Source organism: Amphiura filiformis, chromosome 2, assembly GCF_039555335.1.
Source record: "Amphiura filiformis chromosome 2, Afil_fr2py, whole genome shotgun sequence".
In the NCBI taxonomy this organism is placed as follows: Eukaryota; Metazoa; Echinodermata; class Ophiuroidea; order Amphilepidida; family Amphiuridae; genus Amphiura; species Amphiura filiformis.
This window is the reverse complement of record NC_092629.1, coordinates 33,396,881-33,418,396: the sequence shown is the minus strand read 5'-3', so window position 1 is coordinate 33,418,396 and position 21,516 is coordinate 33,396,881. Positions and strand designations below refer to the sequence as shown.

Below are 21,516 nucleotides of genomic sequence, written 5' to 3'. Positions count from 1 at the left end.
TGACAACATCAAGAGTGATAGACCTCTATAAAAGCTTGACAAGTGAAGACTGCTGTTTGATTGAGTCTACACCAATCCCAGACAGTGAGCCTCCTGCGCAGTCACAGGTCTACACCTCGCAAGTTATGACTGTGTTTATACAACTATTCTGGTTGAGTCTACACCAAACCTAGACTCCTGTGCAGCCATTATTGTATACAAGTTTTTGACAAGTCTACACCAATCCTACATGATTCCCTAGGTTTCCAATTATACTGGCCTATTCCAGTTGAAATACCATACACCCTCTTTGAAAAACATGAACTTAATCTCCCACACAGGGAGTGTATAGGGGGTGTATGTATTTCAATTGGGATAGCAAATTCAATTGACATGTGTACATCTTAAAATGAACCTATACCACATGTTCACTACTTAGCTAGGTTTTAGGCCCTGTGAACACGAGGCAAAACTCTCAAAATTGACACAGATTTCTGCGCTGAATTGTGACTTCCACCCAGTGTAAACAGAGAGTCAAATTTCGCATAATTTTAATCGTACAAAAAATACTGTTTTATTTGGCAAATACAAAATAGCTTTCTCTAAAACTCTATATTTTGCAGCTTTTGTAAATAATCAAGGGAATAATATTTCAATCTTAATACTGAAAATTGGTTGCTGAATATTCTTTAAAGAGCAAATTTTATTTCTAATTTTAATAAAAAATATTGGCAGTGATTGAAAGCATCACTGATTTCACTATCCTGAGATCCAAAGATTCCTGCGTAGAAATATTTTGCAATTACCATGATAACAAATATGGAAATAATTGAACGGTGCATGTAGAGTTGGAAATTATTTTGCTTGGTGTAGTTTGGCTTTGGCCGTATTCTGACCAAATTATGCATTAGTGACATTAGTTCATCATATATACTTCTACTTTTATATGAGGATACTCTATACAGATATGCCACAACCTCAGATCCGTTGCACATCAACTTATGCTGGTTTCATACTTTCTGTCGTGGGCGTGATTTATCTTGTCTGCAAGCAGAGCGGCACGCCAACTATGAAAGCCAATGTTGCCGCACAGCACCGCCAAAATTGTTTCCTGTTCTCATACGTCAGAGCGGCGCCACTACCGAGTTAAATTCAACTCCTAGCAATCAGCCACCTTTGGGCAAAGCGGTGGAGTGAACAATTTTTGCAGCTGGTCACCGCTGGCATTTCTGGTGCGACTGCGCAGTCAAGCAAAATCGTAGTCAGAGCAGCAGCAAAGTATGAAACCAGCATTAGATGATTTGATACTGTTTAGGCCTCTCTTAACAAAAGATAAGGAACAACTTAAATATGGTTATTTTACCGTTACATGATAGACTATTAAATGCCCAACATAGTTGCACTTTTAGTACATTCCACCAATGTTGAAAACAAGCAGCATTAATTAGTTTAATTAAAGATTTTAACTATGTACACCTGTATTGGAAAAGTGGCAATTTCTATTGCCATCTATGGGCTGTTCCAGTTGAAATCCATACACTCTCTGTGGAAGGTGTGACTTTAACCTTCCACACAGGGAGTGTGAATTTGGGTTACCTGAATGGGCGATTCCATTTGAAATCTACACCCCCTGTGTGGGATATGAAAGTCATGTCTTCCATAAAGGGAATGACAATTTTATTCATCACTTTCAAACAATTCCTAGAAAATTTTTTATACATTTTTGCTGTGATCATTCATAGTGGTTTTAAAAAACGAATCCCACTTTTACAATACATATTGGTCAACATAGACTATTCCAGTTCGTCGGCAGAGTGCTACACTATCGTAAGTGCAGTAGAATGTAATAGCTGCCTTTTGTAAAACACCTATTGTTTGCAGCACAATCCCCTCATCATGCTCATTGTAAAGTGTTGATGTTCTGTTTTACTTGCCTGATGGCCACTAAGCTAACCCCAAGATATCACCTTTACATGTAGTTGGGTATTTTTCTAGTGTTATTGGTTAAAAATAAGTACATTTATTGAAATGTTGCAAATGGCAGCTATAACATTCTATTGCATTTACGATAGTGTAGCACTCTGCCGACGAGTTGAAATCCACCCACCCCCTACAGAAGTCATGATTTTAACCTTCCACGCGGGAGTATAAATTTCAAATGGAATAACCTGAATGTGTAAGTCCATTTGAAGATTAAGGTCATGTCTTACATAGGGGTATATGGATATCAACTGGAACAGCCAAATTCCTGCAAGAGCAAAGAATAATGAATCGGCAGTGAACATTCTGTATATTGTTTTCTTTTTACAATATCAAAAAATTATTTTAAATTATTTTAGTACGAGGGGACGATCATTTCTACTTGCTACACATAATTTCAGGATGGCGGCAAGAATCAAAATGTACATCATTTCTCCCCTTCCGACTCAGTGGTATGTTCCGTGTAAGTTGCACTTCACATAGTAACTTCCTGCAAGGTGGATGAAATAATTTTGCTTGATAGAGATGCTGTGTACCGTGCCGATGGTGATCTGTTAGAAAGACAAAAATATGGACAGAGAAATCGGTTTAATGTCGCTTCAAATACTGTATTCAAAAAGACGTAACTCAGTCACTATAATATAATTCCATATTACATTGGAGCATAGGGAAAAGGTTTAAGAGCATTTCCAAAATAGGTAACAGAATTAAGTGTTAGTGACCTCTTCTTAACTAGATAGCGTGGTCGCACTAGGGTTTGATAGCGAGGGGTTTCAAAAATCCCTAAACCCCCCTGATTCTCTAAAAACAAGGGGTATTCTTAAAGACTTTTAAGGGTTTTAGTATTCGACAATGGTGTCAAATTCTGCTACCCTAAAATATAGTGGTGTTATCGATAGAGATTTTTGTGTATCGCCATGTCGGAAGAAAATACTTCCGACAATCGACATGTATCGACAGTCAACAACCTGACAGCGTGGGAAATATCTTAACTTGCCCATTGATCACCAACCTCCAATTAAGCTTACCCAATTCATCAAAACAAATGCTCTACTAAGATCGTGGTGTGGCATTACTGCTCTACCTCACGTGGTCTGCACAGTTGTGAACATTATGTCATGATATTCCAAAGCTGTAATTGGTTGGAAGGTGCCCATGTCACTGACATGATATTTACATATATGTGTTTGTCCATTTATTATGTTATTATTCACATCACTGTGATGACTTCTTTTGCATGTCACATAATTTGTGAATTCTATGCTCCTCGTTGAGGGGGTATGTCTTAATATAATGGTGTATAATTTTTGTTGAACTGTGAACTTAAGGTCAACAAACTTAATCATGTTGGGTGTCACAAGTTTGTTTTGGTCTTGTGCTATGCGGTACATCGTTTGTGCATCGTTTAATTGTGTATCGATACTACCATTGAGTGTTCCAACATGTCGGAAGTCTGTGAATTTTCCGACTATCGACACTTTCGACAGTCGATAACAGGCCTACTAAAATAGCATCTACTTAGCACACACAATGCAGAATTCATCTTACGGTATTCCACTTGAATGAATTTGACATCTCCTGAACACAATTCTTGTTGTGTAGTTGCATTTGTTTGTTTTTTCCTCTGTATTTTGAAGATCAAATTTATAAACAACGGTGACAATGATGTGAGCAAGGGTTTTCCCCTAAGAGGCCAAGCCTGATCAAACTCATTACAGTTTTGTGATCTCTCTAGGTCAATCTCGCTAGACCATAAACTATATTTCAACAGCACACACATGTAACTGGTATTTGGCATGGATAACAATATCTCTTGGAACAAAAGGTCCCGAAAATGTTGCACACCAGAAAACCCCTTGGCTTCATCAAAGAGCAAATTTTTTGCACGAAAATGACAAAAATATGCACAAAATCACCCAAAACGCAATATTGCCAAACCCCTGGTGTGGAGTCAGTGAGCCCGTCAATTGACGATAATAACTAAAAAATAAAGGTTACTCCATTTGTTTCATGCAAAAATAGTGTTAATCTTGAAAATGGTTTTGTGCTACGCACACAATTATCACAGAACAAAGGACCAAAATGATGCCCACCAGAAATTTTGTTGTTTTTGCCCCCTCAGACAACTGACCCTGATATGCCACTGAACATGTAAAATACTTATTTTTAACAAAAACCACACTGGTTAAAATCTTTTTGACTTACCACATGATCTGTTATCTTGGATACTGCATAATATAGCCAGGTGTAGGAGCCCGGTTCCTAAATGCTATTCCAGCTTGAGAAGGCGGATACTGAGCCGGGTGAATGTACGCCGGTACTGCCGTCAATTCCGGTCTGCTCGCCATCACGTACGGTTGAAAAACCGGGTACTGAGCGTTGATGGGCATTCCAGGTCGCATGGCCATACGGGATGGTATCGGTGGCATCTGTTGTTGCGATGGTTGCGCTTCTTGCTTGACCGTTACAGTCGGTGAATGTAATGGGGGTGTCGATACCGGTGTACCTCTTGATGGAGTCGGTGACGGGTACGGAGACCTGAAGTGGCCAACTGGTGAGGGCGCTGGGGCTGGATGAGCACCGTAAGGTCCATGTGGCGAGATGGAGTTCCTGCCGTGAAACGCTCCCATTGACGGTGGTGGCGTGCGTGTTGGTTGCTGCGACGGTGGCGTGCGTGTTGGTTGCTGCGACGGCGGCGTGCGTGTTGGTTGCTGCGACGGCGGCGTGCGTGTTGGTTGCTGCGACGGCGGCGTGCGTGTTGGTTGCTGCGACGTGTTGGGCTGCGACGGTGGCGTGCGTATTGGTTGCTGCGACTGTGGCGTGCGTGTGGGTTGCTGCGATGGTGGCGTGCGTGTGGGTTGCTGCAACAGTGGTGCTCGCGTGGGTTGCTGCGACTGTGGCGTGCGTGTTGGTTGCTGTGTCAGTAGAGTAGTCGCTGCCGTGGGGGCAAAAGGATGCGTCGTTGACCCATACGGCGAGGTAGTCATGGTAGTAATTGTCCCTGATGTTGACTTGGGCATTGATGGTGAGATCTGCGATGGATTATTAGCTTTGTGACTTTTCAGTTCAATGTACGGATAAATAGGTGTTGTTTTGATGTTACTAGTTGAAACAGTACTGCTCTGACTATGACTAAGTTGGGTATTACTACTGCTGCTGCTGCTACTACCTACAACCCTCTGTGGCGTCTCTTTCTTCTTAGAAGGTTGCGCCACTGACCTTGGACTTTGCAGCTGAGGCGCTTGATTACGAGGTGTCGATGGCGTGACCACTCGGTAGCCAGGACTGACTGCTCCGTGTGGCAACCTGACAGTGTTTGATTTCTGTAAATTGATGTAACCCGTAAACAAGTTGGGTGTTGGGCTGGGAACCGATGTTATAATAGCTCTCATGCCCTCGGCTGTCAGTAGCGTTGCTGATGAACTATGACCTACTACTGATAAACCCTGCCTTGGCACCTGCTGCTGGTGTTGAGGTGGAATCTGCTGACTCTGTATATGCTGGCATTGTTGCTGCAGCTGATGCTCCTGATAATGCTTGGCGAATTTGCGCCCTTCTTTGCGAGAGAACTTCTTATGAAACTGCTGTATGTCGACTGCATCGACCGGACTCTGGACCGGTTTGCTCTCCGGCGGTGCTAAAGTTAAAGTCAAAGTGCTATAGTTTGGATTCATCTTGGCAGTGGCACTGTTACCATGGTTACTTGTGTTTATCTTAGGAGGAGCAGCAATGGTAGTGGTATTGCTTTGACAAATAGCAACATCTTTGGTATGCGTAAAATCTGGAAGTTTATTCACAGGAATTTGCATATTTCGACCTGGCGTTGGTGTCCCTCTCTCGTTTTTCTTCTCTATGTCCACATCTTCTTCGTCAGGATCGGTGCGGCCGGGAGTTCTCGGCTTCATGTCGTCTTGCAACCAATCTATATCTTCCACATCGACTTGCATGTCTTCATCCGTATTTTGTGAAGGAACAGATTGACTCGAGGATCGTTGGTTGGCAGCATCGGATAATGTTTGCATACTGGCAAGACTCCTAGAAAATGCAGCATTGAATGTCGCCGCCATCGATGACGACGACCTTGCAGCCATTTCGCCCCCACCGCTTGCTTCGGATGGGTTATTTTGGTCGACGGATGTGGCCGACGGTTTTCGGTGACTCTCGTGGGATCGGTTAAAGCTGCTGCTTCCCGGACTCTTGCTAGTCGTGTATTCTGGACTGGTCGCACTTTGGCGACGGATCTGTTTGCTACGATCCAACTCGGACGAGGCAAGGGCTACTAGCGCATCAAATCCGCTGCTAATCTGAGCTTGCCATTTGCGTGAAGTGGGAGATTCCTTGACACCTGGTGAGCCGTCGTGATCCGACACCGGCGTTGATGATCTCTCTGTACAAAACAACAAAGTAAATATTAATCCATGAGAACTACCTGCCAATTGGCCAAAAAGAAGTTTTCATATCAATTGGTCCAATCGTCAACATTGTTAGAATAGTTTCATCACACAAAAACATTGGGGTGAATTATTTTCAAAGCTCCATTCTGATTGGTGATTAAAGTAATGATATCATATAATCGACCAATCAGAGGCAATGTTAGATCTGCAGGTAGTGCTCAAGTGGTTAAAATACTGCAAAGCAGGACATTTTCACCAGGTTTTTATTTTTGTGCTTTTCCAAGTTAATTTCAGAAATTGTAAATTATGACCAGGCTTTAAACTATTCATGGTCAAACTTACATTTGTAGGTTATCTTATTTATACCCTCCTTGATTGGTTCAAAATTGGAGACAATATTCATTTTGGCCAATCGGCAGGTAGTTCTCATGGGCTTAATGTGTAACATGTTTGAATATAACAAACTGCAAAACTGCTCCAAACAGTTCAAATTGTGAAAAATGACTACAGCAAAAATATCACCCTTTAATTACATTACTCATGTTTATTTTTAACTTTACTGTCAATGAAATCTTTCTATCTAAACTAAGGTCGTAATTCTGGTATACAGTGTGCACCCTGCCTTTTGGGGTTATGTTTAGGATTGAAGTTGTAATTCTAGATTTCTAATTCTAATTTAAGTTGTATGCCAGAAACATTGCGCAATCCATCAAAAACTAGCAAAGTGAAGTATAATCTTGTTTACTCAATCTATTAAACCTAATCTACAATGTTGTAAACTTCTCTGCAGTTTTCTTTAAAAAAAAAACCCAACAATTATTTTTACAAAAGTCTGTTGTCATATTTGCATCCACAACTCATTTAATTTAGTGATCACAAGTTTTGTGATATCAATACTACTAGCAGCCATCATGAAGATTACAAAAATTTATGATATCAATCAATTATTTAAACAATCAATGGGCTACACCAGTTGAAACCCATACACCATACACCCCTACGTTAGACAATTGATATGGCCCTTAGCTAGACAACTGAGCGCTTTTATGGGAACATAGTCCGGGAATAGGCTACATACATATCCAGATTTTTTTAATGGCCCGAAATCCAAATTTCCAAGAGTTCACAGAATTAGAGATGGAGAACTGGGACTCCTTATACCACCACGTACAATCGCGCCGTCAGCTATGGGGAGAAAATTGAGGGTATTCGGGGTCCTTGCAGACAGTACGCGGAGAAGAACAAAAAAAAATCTGCGTCTGATCTTTTACAACTTACAATCGATGCGTTTCACTATGAAGCGTGTCAAATTACGCTTAGTATGCGATGTCGCGGTTGCATGACAACAAATGCCTCGTATCAAGATGGCGGTCGAGTCCTGGTTCTCCTGTAATTCTGTGAGGAAGTTGCATCTCTGAATCAATAAAAAAGAAAAGAAAAAAAGAAATTCAAAACTTACCCAACTGGCTGACTGGTTTGTTTTCCAGGACTAGTCCAGGTTGCTTCTTTCTGCTACTGGGCACACACACAAGAAAGTATAAAAGAGTAAATATAATTATTATCATAAAAGTTCTGCACTTTTTCTTTAGGGTATACATTGCATAAACACTGAAGTGGTGTTCTGATTGGCTGATTCAAACATGACTTGAAAAGCTATAAAGCATCAGCACCTCATTCGCCACAATGTTTTTTGCCCTGTTGTTTTTACATGATAAACAGGACGCAAGCATCGGCAAGTGCTGAACTTTTCTGGTAGCAATGTCAAACATCCATAATTTGCTTAACCCCATGAGAGCTACCTGCCGATTGGCCAAAACAAAGTTTTCATTATCAATTGGACCAATCAGCAACATTGTTAGAATAATTTCATCACACACACAAAAAAAATTGGGGTGAATTATTTGCAAAGCTCCATTCTGATTGATCATTAAAGTGGAAGATATAATGTAATTGACCAATCAGGGGCAATGTTAGATCGGCAGGTAGTGTACTCAGGGGGTTAATCGACTGTTCTTCAGCTAGCATCAATCAATTTATCATTCAATCTTACCGATGGGCTATACCAGATGAAATTCATGCACCCCTATGGACAACATGACCTTAATCTTTGTTTGAGCCTGGTCCTACCAGGACCCAAGCGTGTCTCTACACGGAGCGACCGTTTAAACAAACAAACAAACAGAGGTGTAGATTTCAAATGAAGTCACCCTTTCAGGTAACCCCACTTGAAATCCACACTCCCTGTGTGGCAGATTAAGGTCATGTCTTCCATATGGGGTGTATGGATTTCAACTGAAATAGCCCAAATATCATGCCTTGCCCCAAACTCTTTGTAAATGATTGTACCATTATCATTTCAGGAAAGTCTGTAATTGGCACGCTCCACTACGATCATTCAAAACAGGAATTATTGCGCACTTCATTTTTTGCGCCACAACAATTTCAAGCCAGTTATGGGGTTTTTTTATGTGTTGCTAATCTCAAATATAAAAATACGCTCGTTGTTACTTTTGCCTATTTGTGACACGATCTGGTCCATGGGGGCCAAAGGCGGCAAATTTGAAACAGAGTTAAAGGTAAAAATATGAAGTAAAAAACAATAAAATACATATGAAAACAGACATCAAAAAACTTCATAACTTTAGAACCAAGTATTCAGTAAATGATAACCTATAGTATGTATAAAGTAATAATTACAGCAAAAATTTCAAAAAAGCCTCCTTTGGCCCCTATGGACCAGATCGTGTCACATTTGAAGAAGTTTTCTACATGGCACATAAAGGCTAAATGAACATTTTCAGGCATTGTTAATTCATACCAGCGAAAAGCATAGACCTTACCTAGGCATGAATTTTTAACACTTTCTAATTTGTTATTTTCTTACCTTTTACTTCTACCATCCGATTCTCCCCTCCTGTGGCTTCCGTGTGGCCTCCCACCTCCTCTGCTACTTCCCGCAGCACCTGCACCAGCACCACCCTTCAACTCTGGCGATGGAATCGCACTAATCCCCAATGGTTGGTGTACATTAGTCACCATAGAGATAATGCTCTCTTGTTGAGTATCCATGGAACCATGCACTGGTTGGCCACCTTTGCCGCTACCGGTCGCAGAGCAGGTGGCAGCCATTTTGGCTGGAATGTTATGCTGGCTGGCGCACGCTGGACGATCCACGCCGTCCTCGTCTTGATTTCGTCGGCCCTACTGAGGTAGTCTGGGTATGTGGTGGCGCTGCTGCTGTGGAAATGGGGGTAGGGATCGCCCGACTGAGACTAATACGTCTGCAGCTTCAGCCCGTGCAAGTTGGGTGGAGCACGCAGGTCCGCGAGTGGCGACAAACACCTGCTGTTTCTCGTGTTGCGGCGTAACAAGAGTTGAACTAGTGACCGTGTACATGGCGCTCGTCGCAACCGTGCTGGATTGGGGATTGCACTTTGAGGTAGACGGTGTCATCGCTGCAGCATTGGCGCTCCCTCGGGAAGATACCGTAGTACTGTTTGAAGTTGACGAAACACTGTCCGACGGATACAACGTCACATTCTGAGGACTGAGCGGCGGTTCGGAACCAGTCATGCTCGGGTCTAACAATCCTCCCACATTTGGGTTCATATAGTTGTATATTGTTTGATGATGTTTAACATCTAACGGATGCAGCATAGACAGCTTGGCTGCGGACAATCCAGCGGTGGCGCTTTGCGACAGTTGCGGCGGCGCCCCCGCTAATGTGACGGTGACCCGACTAGGTTGCCCCATTGTTGTCATTAGTAAGTTCCCTGCTGAGGATGCTACTAATTTCTGACCCTCTACTGTTTTCACCCCACCAGTGTCACCGGGGGTCATATGTAATATAATGTTTCTACTGTTAGCTCCTGTGGATTGAGTCCACCACCGACAGGTGTAGGCGTAGCTATCCTGTGTTGTACTAAATGGGCAGTGTTCGATAAGGTAGTACTGTTTGAAACCGACAGACCACTCGAGTTCAGCTTACTTTTCGCATCAGACAATCCTTTTGATGCATCCAGATCCTGCCCGGACAAATGTTTCTGCAACGCGGCTTTCACCGCCGGATTCATGGGAACGTAATCGTGCATGCCGGCCGCCAGCGCCGTGGAACGCGGTGACAGATTCGTCGGTAGCGTCCTAGTCGTAGGTGTCCCTGGTGTGGAGCTGTCCGAGCCGGCCGATTTTGACCGCAACGGACTAATGGTGCCGCCTTTAATAATAAACGCTTCTTCTTTGATGAGAGCCTTGTTGAATTTTTCTTCCTTCTTCTTGGAACGTTGTCGCCTCTTTGACGTCTTGGTGTCCTCATTCTCACCTTTCAGTTTTTCTAAGGCATTCACCTGTTACATACACACAATAGAAAACAAAAACATAGTTCTATTTACCTACTTCTAATTGATATGAAAATAAATTAAATCAGAATGAACAGTTCAAAATAACACATTAAAATCAATTCAAAATCTCATGTGAAGGCATGCAACTGGCTTTTTTTTTTTAAAGTGCCTGAAAAAGCGTGTGAAAAGGCCCAAAACAGGCTGAAAAAATAATAGAAATGTCAAATTTGGACAACAAAACTGTCTGAATTCAGGCAAAATCCTTGAAAATTCTCATGCCTGTATGTGACATGATCTGATCCAATCGGTCCAAAGTCGGCAATAATAAAGTTGAGATATAGATAAATATAAGGAGCAAAAAACCAAAAAAATAACATAAATGGACATTTTAAAAGTTACAAAGAGACTGAACAAGTTAGTAATGGTATTAACTCAAATGTTCAATATTTCAGACTTGGGTCTGAGTGGATCAGATTGTGTCACATGCTAATTCATAATTTGATTTCAAAATTTTGTCAAAGTTATTCCTAGTTCTTTATCAGAACTATTTGTATCTAAACACAGGACTTCAAGCCCTTGTAAAAATACAGGAATAGTATAGTATAGGAACATTTTGAATGAAAATATAGGACAATGGAATTCAAATACAGTGGGTATCACAGACCAGTAACTATTGTTAAAGGGGAAAAATCCCAAATATTTTGCATGATGTGTACATCATTTTGGACTGGTATAATGTCTATAAATAATATACTAGGCAAAAAAATGGAGGGCAGTAAAATCTATCCCCTGACCTGCTGAAAATTTACGACACCTGTGCACTAACATATGAATTTTACCAAAAATTTACTTATTTACCTGCTCAAAAACATCCCGACAGGTTGAACTTATCAAGAAAGAGATATGCAAAATCTTTGCAAACAATGGCCTTAAAATCACCATCGAAGCCAACAAGAAATCCGTTGACTTTTTAGATATCACAATGGACCTAAGAACAAGTACCTACAAACCTTATATGAAACCTAACAACACCATCTTATACTTCCACAAAGAAAGTAATCATCCACCTTCTGTAATAAGGAATATCCCGAAAGCATCAGCAAAAGATTGTCAAATATATCGTCCACGAAGATATCTTTAACTCCATAACTCCACCATACCAGGAAGCCTTAAAGAAGAGTGGATACAATTACGAACTGAAATACAACCCTGCTGGCCAAAATAGCGATCAGCAAACAAATAAACGAAGACGTAAACGGAACATTACATGGTTCAATCCGCCGTACAGCGATACCGTTTCTACCAATGTTGGAAAGAAGTTTCTCAGCCTACTAGATAAATGTTTCCCTCCAGATCACCAGCTCAACAAGATTCTAAATAGAAACACCGTAAAGATAAGTTATAGTTGCATGCCCAACATGCAGCAACTTATATCAGGACACAACAAATATGTGATGCAATCTGCGAAAACATCTTTGGCTTCGACACAAAACACCACTAATTGCAACTGCAAAAACAAATTGTGCCCTCTTGATGGAAATTGCCTGATATCGGGAGTAATATATCAGCGGCGGTTACAAGGGCAGACAACCGCAAGGAAGAGACATATGTTGGACTTACAGAAGGCCCATTTAAAACAAGATTCAATGTCCATAACAGTACCTTCAAAAATGTAAATCAAAGATCGCCACCGCTCTGAGCAACTACATCTGGAACCTTAATGATAATAAAAGTATCATATTCCATCAAATGGAGAATTATTGCTCGAAGTAAATCGTACTCTACCAACAGCAAAAAATGCAATCTATGCATTACTGAGAAATACTTTATTATAACTAAACCACATATGTCAACCTTGAACCACAGAAACGAACTAGCAAGTGGCTAAAAGGCATAGAAAAAAACATTTACTGTGTAACTATAAATAAGTCGCTCTTTTAGCATGTTTAGCAATAAGTAGGCCCAGACATGGATACGCACTTAAGACGCGCAGCGTATTGTGTTGCATAACTTTAAGATCACGTGTTGCGTTAATTCCTCTTCTTGGCGCATCAAAACTCAAGACATATTCTTTGTCATTTTACACATTGCAACTGGCGAGTGTGGATGGGTGAAACCATCCATACTAAACAAATTTGTATTACGATGTGGTAATTTCACTAATAATAATATATTTCGCTCCTATATTTTATAGTTGAGCACTTTATCTAGTGATGGTTTCACTATAATTTCTTACTATTTAATTATATAATTAACAAATATTTTCATTCCCTAAATTTGTAAAAAATTATAGGACATTTTGTTGGTAGATGTGGCATTTAAGACAGAAACATCACCATATGCAAATTAGGGACAGGGGTTAGGGGTTAGAGGTTAGGTTTACAGGTCATTTGTCTTAAATGCCACATTTACCATTCTGTTACAATAAAAAATTGAACAACAAAATGGGAAATATGGGGCCATTTGAAGCCCTGTGAACACCACCCACCTCTGATTCTAATTTCTGCAGTTGTTTCCTCAGCTCCTTTTGATTATTAAACTCCTCCAAGATCTGCTCCTTTATAATAGTCGCCTTGTCATCTGCCACTGGATTATGGCCACTGTCACCGGTGCCGTTTAGTTTGCCACTCGCTACCAGCTGACTCAGCATATCTTTTGACTTCTGCTCAAACTGAAGGTACAAATTTGCAGAGAAGAAAAGGGGGAATCTCGGTTAGAATTCAGAGATTTCCATTGTGCAATTGTTACCATATCTGTGCTGTCAATTCTTGGTGGAATTCCTATTTCCTTGGATTTAGCTTTTTAATATCTCCCAATATTACTCTTGAATTTGACTGCCTAACAATTTCCCATTTGCTGACTTCCAACTCTTTAATCTGTGCCTGCAGATGTTCAGCCTATGCCTGTAATTCTCGATATGTTCCAACAATTTCTCTGAATTTAGCTTTCTAGTGACACCCAATGTTACTCTTGAATTTGACTCCCTAAGTTTCCAATTTCAAGTTGCTGACTTCAAACTAAATAAAATTAGTCTGTGCCTGCGGATGTTGTGTATGCCACTGCAATTCTTGATGCGTACCTATTATTTCTCTGGATATAGCTTTGTAATGACTCCTAATATAACTCTTGAAGATTTAGCATTCAAAAATGACTCTCAATATAACTCTTGAATTTGACTCCCAACTTACCAATTTCACATTGCTGACTTCCAACTCTTTAATCTGTGCCTGTAGATGTTGTGCCTGCGCTTGTAATTCTCGGTGTGTTCCAACAATTTCTTTGGATTTGGCCACCAGTTCTGCCGGCGTTTTTGCCTGGATTCCAAGCTGGAATAGTGGAAATAAAGATAAAATACTGCATGAAAAGATATCACAGGCCAAAAGCTAAGCATTTTCCACACCATACCAAAACTGAATGTGGATTAGAGAGAGAGTGCGGGGACCATGTTATCAATCGCGATTAAGGAACATATCCTTTGAGTCATGTATAGACGAATCCAACGAGCCAAGTCATGGTCAGGACTTGGTTGGCCATATTTGGTTAGCTGCAAGCACCAAACAGGTGTTGTGAGTACCCAATTGGGTGGATTAAACCCGCTTAAAATTCGATGTTAGATTCTTTTGTGTTGTAAACTGTCATCATTCTTTTGTCTATGTGTAACACGGGTGATAGAATGCAGTTTATAATACCCTTCAAGGCCGCATCATCCCACATTTTAGGTGGGATAGTTGGGTACCCGTCGCGGCTAATGGCTGCCATTGAGGAGCAGGAATGTGTGAAATTGGATTCGTCTATATGATCAGCTTCTGCAAACAACAACACCCCTTGGGGATGAGAGTAGGAGGACCAGAGGTGGTGCAGCGGCTGTATCAGCGGATTACTGATGAAATCTTCCGCACAGAAGATGAAACGTCTAAAAACATGAATAAAATTCTGGACTTGTACAACAAAATCTGATATTAAATACCAGAACTGAACTCAATAGTGTGGCTTTAGACAGCTGCCCATTTCCCCTAGGTGGAGTGAAGCAGACAACACTTACCTCCTCCAATCTGGTATGCAGTAACGTCATGCTGTCCCCTGTCAGGTACTTAATCTGTTTCTCAAGTTGCATCTGTTGATTGCGTAGCTGCTGATGATGATTCTGAAAATGGAAGGAAAAAAAACACACATTTATTTGTGATGCTATCTGCCACAATGGGTCATAAAATGTTGTGGAGCTTGTACAATGAGCACTACACTCGCTTCCAGAGAAGAACCGCCCTCTCTTGATATGACTGATGTGTGGGCCCTGTTAATGAGCGAAATAGGTGGGGCTTTGTGTTCCCTTTGTAGTACTGTGCGAGTACAGAACTCTCTGATTTCAAATGCGAGTCACCCATTCAGGTAACCCCATTTGTAATTCACACTCCCAGTGTGGAAGATAAGATAATGGTCATGCCTTTTATAGATGGGTGTTGGGATTTTGACTGGACTGGCCCACAGTCATGTTGTAAAAGGAACACTCTAGGCAAAAGATCAAAATTATTATTTCTGAAATAATTTGACTTGCTAATTATTATGACAACATATGAATCTTTGGATGTATTGATGACCAAAACAAAATTACCATTAATTCTGATTAATTAGTTGATAGTTCATTAATAACAAGCATCAAAGCATAGAGGGTCAATCTCAAGGTGGAACAACATTGGCAGTGGTGCCATAGTGATAATGGGTTAGAAACAATGCTGCAAGACAAACACTCGACATACCTTCTCTTCCTCTATCTGTTGCATTACAAGTTGACGGTAGTCGGGAGTCTTCATTTGAGCTATGTATTGCAGTAAATCTTGCTTGTAAGATTCTGTGGAGGAAAAAAATAACCACATAATAATAAAGAAACTCTTCATAAGCTACAGAAAAGCTGGAAATGCACTTTCCTACACTTGTGTGCAGGGTAAAACTTCCAAATAAATTGCATTAAAAATTCTACAAACATAATATACTGCTCATCCATACAGCACAATTCCAACTGCAATTCCAATGTTAATTCTAACGTAAGCATTATCTCGTACCATTTGACCTCAATTCAAGTCAAAGGTCATGTAAATCTTATCCATTCTTTTTCATTATGCAATACATTGGCTAGGGCTCTTGTCCGAAAGATCATTTCGGATAAGTCCCAAATCCTGAAATGTGCAGATTTCAACAATGTGCACATCAGAATGACGTAGCTGGGTTTAAATCATGAGTGCTTTCAGGACATACTTAAAAATGTGAATTCTACCCATACCAGGTCAAAGGTTATACTTCAAAGGTCAGCATCTATTCTTTGTTCTTACCTAACAGATTATCCAGGCTTTTTTCCATGTCCATTTGTTGTTTGGGTGTAAACTGAACCACAGTGTCGATGATATTTTCTTTAGCCACTCCGGATAACATGCTTGGTAGATTAAACAAAGGCAAATTGGGATCAGGGGGTGAACCTGTGGAAATGAATGGAATGCTGGTAACTTATACGATAAAACATCTTGAGAGAAACATTGGGCTATTCCAGTAACCCCCCTATGGAAGACATGACTTTAACCTCCCACACAGGGAGTGCAGAATTCAAATAAAGTCACCTATCCAGGTAATCCCATTTAAAATACACACCCCCTATGTGGAAGACTATGTTAACGCTTTCTACAGAGGGTGTATGGATTTCAATTTGAATAGCCCCATAGACAAAACAATGCATGCACGCTGAGATGTTGATGCTTCAGATACCTGGGTGATCATGGACAAGCACCAGCATTAAGCTTAATCACTTTGATTTGCCTCATTGCAGGCACTGCAGTACACAAAAAAAGAAAACACCAAATTGCTGTATTGAGGGCGTATTAAGTAAATTTATTAAACTGTCAAGGTAACCCGAAATGGCCTCAAATCAGCCCTGACATTGGGGGGGGGGTAGAGGAGTTAACCAATGTTCCTTCCATAAATTATGGGGTGTGAGAGGACATAGACCAAAAAATGAGGAAAATACTATAAAAAAAAAAAAAACTGGAAAAATGTAAAATTGGGGTAAAAATGCCAAATATGGGCTGTAAATTTTTTAAAAACACATAAATTTGGGCAACAAAAAACAGAGGAAATCAGCTGAAAAGAAGAACTCTCACACCTCTGACCCATCCGCCCTCTCTTCCCTACTTACCATCTGGTTTTGTCGGAGGTGATTTACTCATAGACACCGTATGCTGATGCAGAAGATCAAGTCCTAATGCCGCGGAATTGGCTTTTCCTAACACAGAGGTAGGGCTGCTGTGTGCCCCCTTCCGTGGTCTGCCACGACCACGCTTGGGAGTCAGCGTCTGAGAAAGAAAACAATAACATTCACATGAGTGATTTAGTAATCAGGGGTGGCCCTTATTTAACACCCATATTTTACTTGCTATTTTTTGTAAAGATAATGGAGTTCAGAATAGATGGAACAAGCAGTAAGACTTTAGAATAGCAGCTGAATTTGGGTAAGGTTTTGGGGGTAAGGGGTAAGAAAACAATAACATTCACATGAGTGATTTAGTAATCAGGGGTGGCCCTTATTTAACACCCATATTTTACTTGCTATTTTTTGTAAAGATTAATGGAGTTCAGAATAGATGGAACAAGCAGTAAGACTTTAGAATAGCAGCTGAATTTGGGTAAGGTTTTGGGGGTAAGGGGTAAGAAAACAATAACATTCACATGAGTGATTTAGTAATCAGGGGTGGCCCTTATTTAACACCCATATTTTACTTGCTATTTTTTGTAAAGATTAATGGAGTTCAGAATAGATGGAACAAGCAGTAAGACTTTAGAATAGCAGCTGAATTTGGGTAAGGTTTTGGGGGTAAGGGGTAAAATCAGGGATATTCATCTCGCCCACAGATTAACTTAATTACTGGTGTATACAAAATGACTATAATTGTAAGGAAACTCGTTCTATTCCTACCTTTGCCAGTGGCTTTCTAGCTCTTTTTCTCTTAGATGGCAGACTTCCTGTTGTAGTTGTACTGTCACTATCACCATCGCTCTGAAAGATAAAACATTTGTTTTACCATTAGGCAACCAAAAATACAACAACCTTTCTATGGTTTTTTTACTTGTGTTCAATACCATTTGCCAAAACTTGTCTGATTTTACATGCATAGCATTTGTCCAGCCTCCCCTCGCCATGATCCTTTTTCTGATTTTGAGAATTTTAAACTGGTACGCATTCTTCTTCCGAGTGTGACATCCAGTTGAAATTCTTAGGGCACATCCTTTGTCTGCCAGAGGAAGAATCTGTAAGAAGATCAGCCTTCTACATACTTATTCATGGCAAAAGGAGAAGGTCCACGTACCTCCTATCTAACCTACATTCAACATTTCCCAAGGTATAATGAAGGTATGATTCAAGCTCAATAGATAGGCACACTAGGAAATTGGTCGCCTGCTCTGCAGCCGAGGCATGATGATGATGAAGACTACACACTATGCCCTCCTTAACCCATGCCCTGATATAAATGACAACACTTGTGAAAAATTCTCTGTAGGCCAGCATGCTTATAATACCCTTTTTTAGCCTGGCTTGAATATTTTGCTTGAGCCTGGTCCCATCAAGACCAAATGTGTTTTTGCATGGAGTGACCATTTAAACAAACGCTAACCTTGTCTTTATTCTCCTTCTGTGCATCCTTGGCAATATATTCAGTCCATTTCTTCCTGGTTGTGGGACCGTGTACAGAGGAAGAGTCACTCTCGCTGGAATTCTTGAAATCCAAGTACTTGATTGCATTGTAATCCACCGGTCCTCTTCTCCTCTTCCACTTCTGGTATTCCTCCTCCTTTGAAGATGCAAAAAAAAAAAAAAACAAGATGGGTCAACATTTTGCAACTACCAGTAGCAGAGAAGATATCTTACCCTTCCCAGAATCCTTTGCAACATGATACATCGCCTCATTTCATCAAATTGTTGGGTGCATTACATAGTGACGGATCTGCACTTTATGGTAAAATCCATAGTGACTGTTGTTGAGTTCTCAAAACAAAATGCCCAAGACATACATGTAGTAACGGATAACTTTGGCAATCTATTACATATATGAGATGTACGATTTTACTACATTTTAACGTTTTGAAAATATCTTTCAAGGGTCTACTTTTAATAGACACATGAATTGCTGAACATTAATAGCAAGTTTATAATCTATGGCCATACAATATACCTACTCAACGTTTTCCTGATACCCATTTTTTGATAAATTTGCGATCAACATCCGTTACTATCAGGCATGAGACTACACTTTCCTAAAAAAAACTGAAAAAACTGAAAATGCACGTGAAATTGGGCAAAAAGTACCAAAAACAGGCTGAATTTAAATAAAGTTGCGGAAATTTTGACTACAAAAAAAACTGAATTCAGTTTAAAAACTGAAGATTCTCATGCCTGTACTATGTAATACACCCTGGGTTTAACATCCGTCACTATGTAATGCACCCGACGAAATGACACTCCCATTACTTTGTACAGGTTCCATTTGTTTTCACTTTGAAAATAGACAAAACTGGTTAAACATGGGTCGATAGACTAGAAACAAACATATTTTTCAAGACCTGGATGTGCTCTGTTCATTGAGCTACATTTGTCAACATCTTGTGTATTCTGGATATTTGGTGACAACAGTGTGGGCAAAAATAATAAACATCTTGTTCACACTCATATAAATCAATGTTTTACGATAAACTTGACTTACTCTAGCTTTGGGATCCTTGAGCCTCTGGAAATATTTTTCAAGCTGGAAAGAAATGGTGAAAAAGTAAGTTTAGTCACGAAAAGAAAAATACAGAATTATACAGAATAACATTTTACTCAAGTTAGACTATCTTTTGAATAAAGTGCTCAATCCCAAAAGGGAGAGCGTATAAAAATTCAAAGAACAGACCTTCCAGAATAGGTAGTCGTTACTCTGAGTTTCATGCCTAAAAAGGCATCGTGTCGTCTGACGATTGCCTTTTTAGGCATGGAACTCAGAGTAATGACTACCTATTCTGGAAGGTCTGTTCTTTGAATTATACAGAATAAATTGTTTAAATTAAAAGGTGTCATTTTGAAGGCAGGCTTCATGAAAACCAAAACAATTTTAACCTTCTGCATGAATTACCTTGTCTGGAATATGAATTACCTTATATGGAATATGAATTACCTTATATAGAATATCAATTACTTTATATGGAATATCATTTGCCTTATATGGAACTTACCAGCGTTCTGTCAATGGTGTGGAGGTAGTAGGAAACAGGTTTACCGGTCCATGACACAGAGCCTTTAAGAGGTGATAATTCTACTATTTGTAAAATACTCCCAATATCTGAAATAAATACACAAAAACATATGCACATATCAAATGAAAGCAAAACTTAAAGGTGGGTGGCCCCATTTTATTCAAAGGCACAACTTAAAGGAGACTGGTTCCATTTTATTCAAATGAAGGTCCAATTTTTCCATACAGCGCATCGCCCAACATTCTTCTTCCACAAGTTATTTTGCTTCAGCAGTTTGGATATTACGATCACAAATGTATCACAATAGCACAAAGAAAGGTACATAATCCTAGGTGGTACACCCTATGCTACCATGTTGTTTGTAAAATCTTAGCAAAACCTAATTCTGGTAGGTAGGCCTGAAACTTTTACTTTATGAGGACAAAAAAAACAGATTTTCCCAGATACCAAAATCTCAATTTTGATGAGATAACCCAATTTAAACAAAATGGGGACATAATAATAATCCCCACAACTTTTTTTTTCACAAGCACTCACACTAGAAACCCACAAAGTCGAGAAAGTACCCATTTTTGGCGATAAAAGGCGAGGTGTGGCGATAAAAGGCGAGGAAAGGCGAGGTAGCCTATAAAAAAGGGCGAGGAATGGCGAGGTTGAGATAATTAAATTAAGTCTTGCTCAGATCCTGGGCAAGTATGGCGAGGAAAGGCGAGGAATGGCGAGGAAAGGCGAGAAAGAGGCGAGGAAAGGCGAGGTAAATCCAGTGAGATTTAGCTCACCCAGACTTTCTGTCTAGAAGATAAGTGGCACCCACTTATCACTATTATTACATTGTTGACTTAAGCTGGTCATAAATTTCTGGCCTCTCTGGCATGCTTATTGATTGGAAATGGTCATGGTTGGTGAACATGAGAATGGAGAAATTACAACATTTAATGTTAAAATACTAAAATCACAACATTATGCATATTTTATTTCATGATTGGATGTTAGTAGGCGTGCTATCTTAACAGTTTATGCTGTTAGAAACTGAAGTATTTCTGAAATTGTGATTTGCCTGTATGTCTGATCCAAACAGCCCAAAATTGGACCTGGCATAGGGCATAATTTTTAATATTTTTGCACTTTCTTTCTTTTTTCCCTTTTCAGTATTTTTATTTTGTTTTAATATTTGTTGAAAGACCTCCCCACACCCACCCACACCCCAACACATACTTTTAGATAATGGAAAAAGAGAGGCTGATTGGGCAAATCACTAAGTTCAAGAATTTGCTTTTCAAAACTCAAGTTATTCTCACATTTCCATAATTTCCATAATGATCAGAGAGTTACTGATATTATTATATGGGCACAATATTATAGTCAACATATATTTTGTGTATACTTTGGTAAATTGGAATAGTGTAAAATTAGATAAAGCAATATACATTACATAGTAAAACAGTATCAACATTAAAATAAATTTATTAATTTTCTCAGCAAATATAAAATGACAATACACATTTCAACTGAACCCTACATTGTAATGTATCCTCAATGTTAAAGTTTGTTCAGCCACA

At 39.8% G+C, this 21,516-nt stretch overlaps 1 protein-coding gene across 1 annotated transcript in view; it reads right to left on the bottom strand.

Annotated features, from left to right (window-relative positions):
- Positions 1–336: 336 nt before the first annotated feature.
- LOC140140112 (uncharacterized) overlaps positions 337–21,516 on the bottom strand; it is a 59,478-nt gene continuing 38,298 nt past the window's right edge. The window contains 16 exon segments of the mRNA XM_072161945.1: positions 337–2,510; positions 4,165–6,346; positions 7,813–7,868; positions 9,238–9,504; positions 9,559–10,230; positions 10,233–10,696; positions 13,179–13,361; positions 13,879–14,016; positions 14,733–14,834; positions 15,445–15,536; positions 16,015–16,158; positions 16,869–17,025; positions 17,646–17,726; positions 18,343–18,519; positions 19,429–19,470; positions 19,937–20,043. Coding sequence (XP_072018046.1) covers positions 4,176–6,346; positions 7,813–7,868; positions 9,238–9,504; positions 9,559–10,230; positions 10,233–10,696; positions 13,179–13,361; positions 13,879–14,016; positions 14,733–14,834; positions 15,445–15,536; positions 16,015–16,158; positions 16,869–17,025; positions 17,646–17,726; positions 18,343–18,519; positions 19,429–19,470; positions 19,937–20,043 — 4,853 coding nt within the window. The 3' untranslated portion in view covers positions 337–2,510; positions 4,165–4,175.